The following is a 1,755-nucleotide window of genomic DNA, read 5'->3' on the forward strand; positions in this document are numbered from 1 at the left end:
TGTCCCGCTGCGCTCACATTTTGGGTTGGCTGCAGCCTGGAGCGACACTGTTAAAGTGACGTGAGTGCTTGACGATACCAAATGGAAGCATTTGAAATAGCTTACCTGCCTGCCCGCTCACCCACTCGCTGATGCGCTCACGACCCCGTCAGAAGCGCTTCAGCACTGCGTTGCCCCGGACAGCTCCTCCGACTGCTCTGCTTCCAGGATTTGCTGAATACGTTTTGTTACTTTAACGAAGGCAAACTTTCAAGTCACGGTGGGAGAGATGAATACTGAAAGACCATCAAATGTCTCCTTTTTTGATTTCATTGGAGGAGTTCAACTTCTTCAAGGCGAGAACACCCGGACAGCCATGCCTGTCCTCTTGATCGGTGTCTGCGTGTCCGGAGCGGTTGGGAATTTGCTCGTTTTGCTCATTTTCATCCGTGACTTCAGGAACGGAAAGGGCTCTGAGGTAAAAGCACTTCTCGCTTCTTTAGCTTCTACGGATTTGGTGATCCTGTTATTGTGCGCGCCCGTGCGCGCCATCACCTACTATAAGCAGACCTGGACCTTGGGGAGTTTTGTGTGCAGCACCACAGACTGGTTCCAGCACTCGTGTGTGGTTGCAAAAACTTTAATCCTCGCATTCACCACCAGAGCCAAACACACTTTGATTCCCAGCAACGCCACGGGGGGTCTGCACAACCCGACGTGGATTCACGGAGCCCTGGCGTTCATTTGGATAGTGTCCATGATGTTTCCCATCCCTCAGATGCTGTTTGCCTCCATGCTGCCGTATGGCCGCGACAATATTTGCGTCTCCGAAATGCCAGCGTGCGCGTCTGACTTCATGAGTTTGTTCTACAAAATTTATCCGACTGCAACCTTTGTTGTGCCAGTCATCTACACAGTGGCCTACTACACTAAAACGCTGCACACTGCGGTGAACCACGCACCGAGACCGCAGCACCAGAGCAAAGTTATCCTGGTTTTGTTGTGTCTGAGCGGCGCCCTCGGGCTCATGCTGCTGCCGGAGTGGGGGACATTCACCTGGATCAGACTCGGCTACTCCAGGCCTCCCGTGGGTTTAATGATGTTCGCGCAAGTCCTCCTTTACGCATGCAGCTCTTTGTCCCCGGTCATCTTGATGACCATGTACGACGATGTGCGTCAGGGACTGATCAGCATCTGGTTCATCGGGACCTGCAGAAGCAAGAAGCGCGTGCCCCGAAAAAAATGTCCAAAAACGGAGGGGAACGGAGCAGAGGTCGCGGCAAACGCCGTCACCAACGCGATCTCGCCAGGGAACGAGAAGACGTTCCCAGATGTGGAGCACTTTTGGACAGGGCGCAGAAACACACACGTGGAAGAGGACCAGGACCCGGTTCCATGGGAGAGAGAAGAGAAAATGTTGTAATCAGAAGTATCTTTTTTTTCCTTTTAGCAGAATATTTCTGCTTGTTCTGGACTGGTTGCTAGTTTTTTGACCCACAACGCAGACCCTGGCTGAAAGTCTGTAGTGGCCTGTTTGCTATCGTAGAAGAAGCTATATAGTAACGGATCGTTACTATATAGCTTCGTCGTAGATCTCTGCAGAGGATTAGGCATTTAGATTTGTGAGTTTCATATGAGTAGTATAAATCTATAGAAAATCCTGCATGTACGTACACTACTGTAACACAACTCAATGCAAAAACAGAATCTATTGCACACAACAGTAATCTTGAAAACATGAACAGGGTGTGAAGTTTTTTTATTTACGTTATTCAC

General features: G+C 50.0%; 1 protein-coding gene across 1 annotated transcript; it reads left to right on the plus strand.

Moving 5' to 3' along the window:
- Positions 1-219: 219 nt before the first annotated feature.
- On the plus strand, positions 220-1,437 carry LOC308389777 (G-protein coupled receptor 151). Its single transcript, XM_080871303.1, has one exon. The coding sequence runs from the start codon at positions 269-271 to the stop codon at positions 1,400-1,402; it is 1,134 nt and encodes a 377-aa protein (XP_080727429.1). The 5' UTR covers positions 220-268; the 3' UTR covers positions 1,403-1,437.
- The last annotated feature ends 318 nt before the right edge of the window (positions 1,438-1,755 follow it).

This window comes from Rhamphochromis sp. 'chilingali', assembly GCF_963969265.1.
Source record: "Rhamphochromis sp. 'chilingali' genome assembly, chromosome: 21".
NCBI classification, from domain to species: domain Eukaryota; kingdom Metazoa; phylum Chordata; class Actinopteri; order Cichliformes; family Cichlidae; genus Rhamphochromis; species Rhamphochromis sp. 'chilingali'.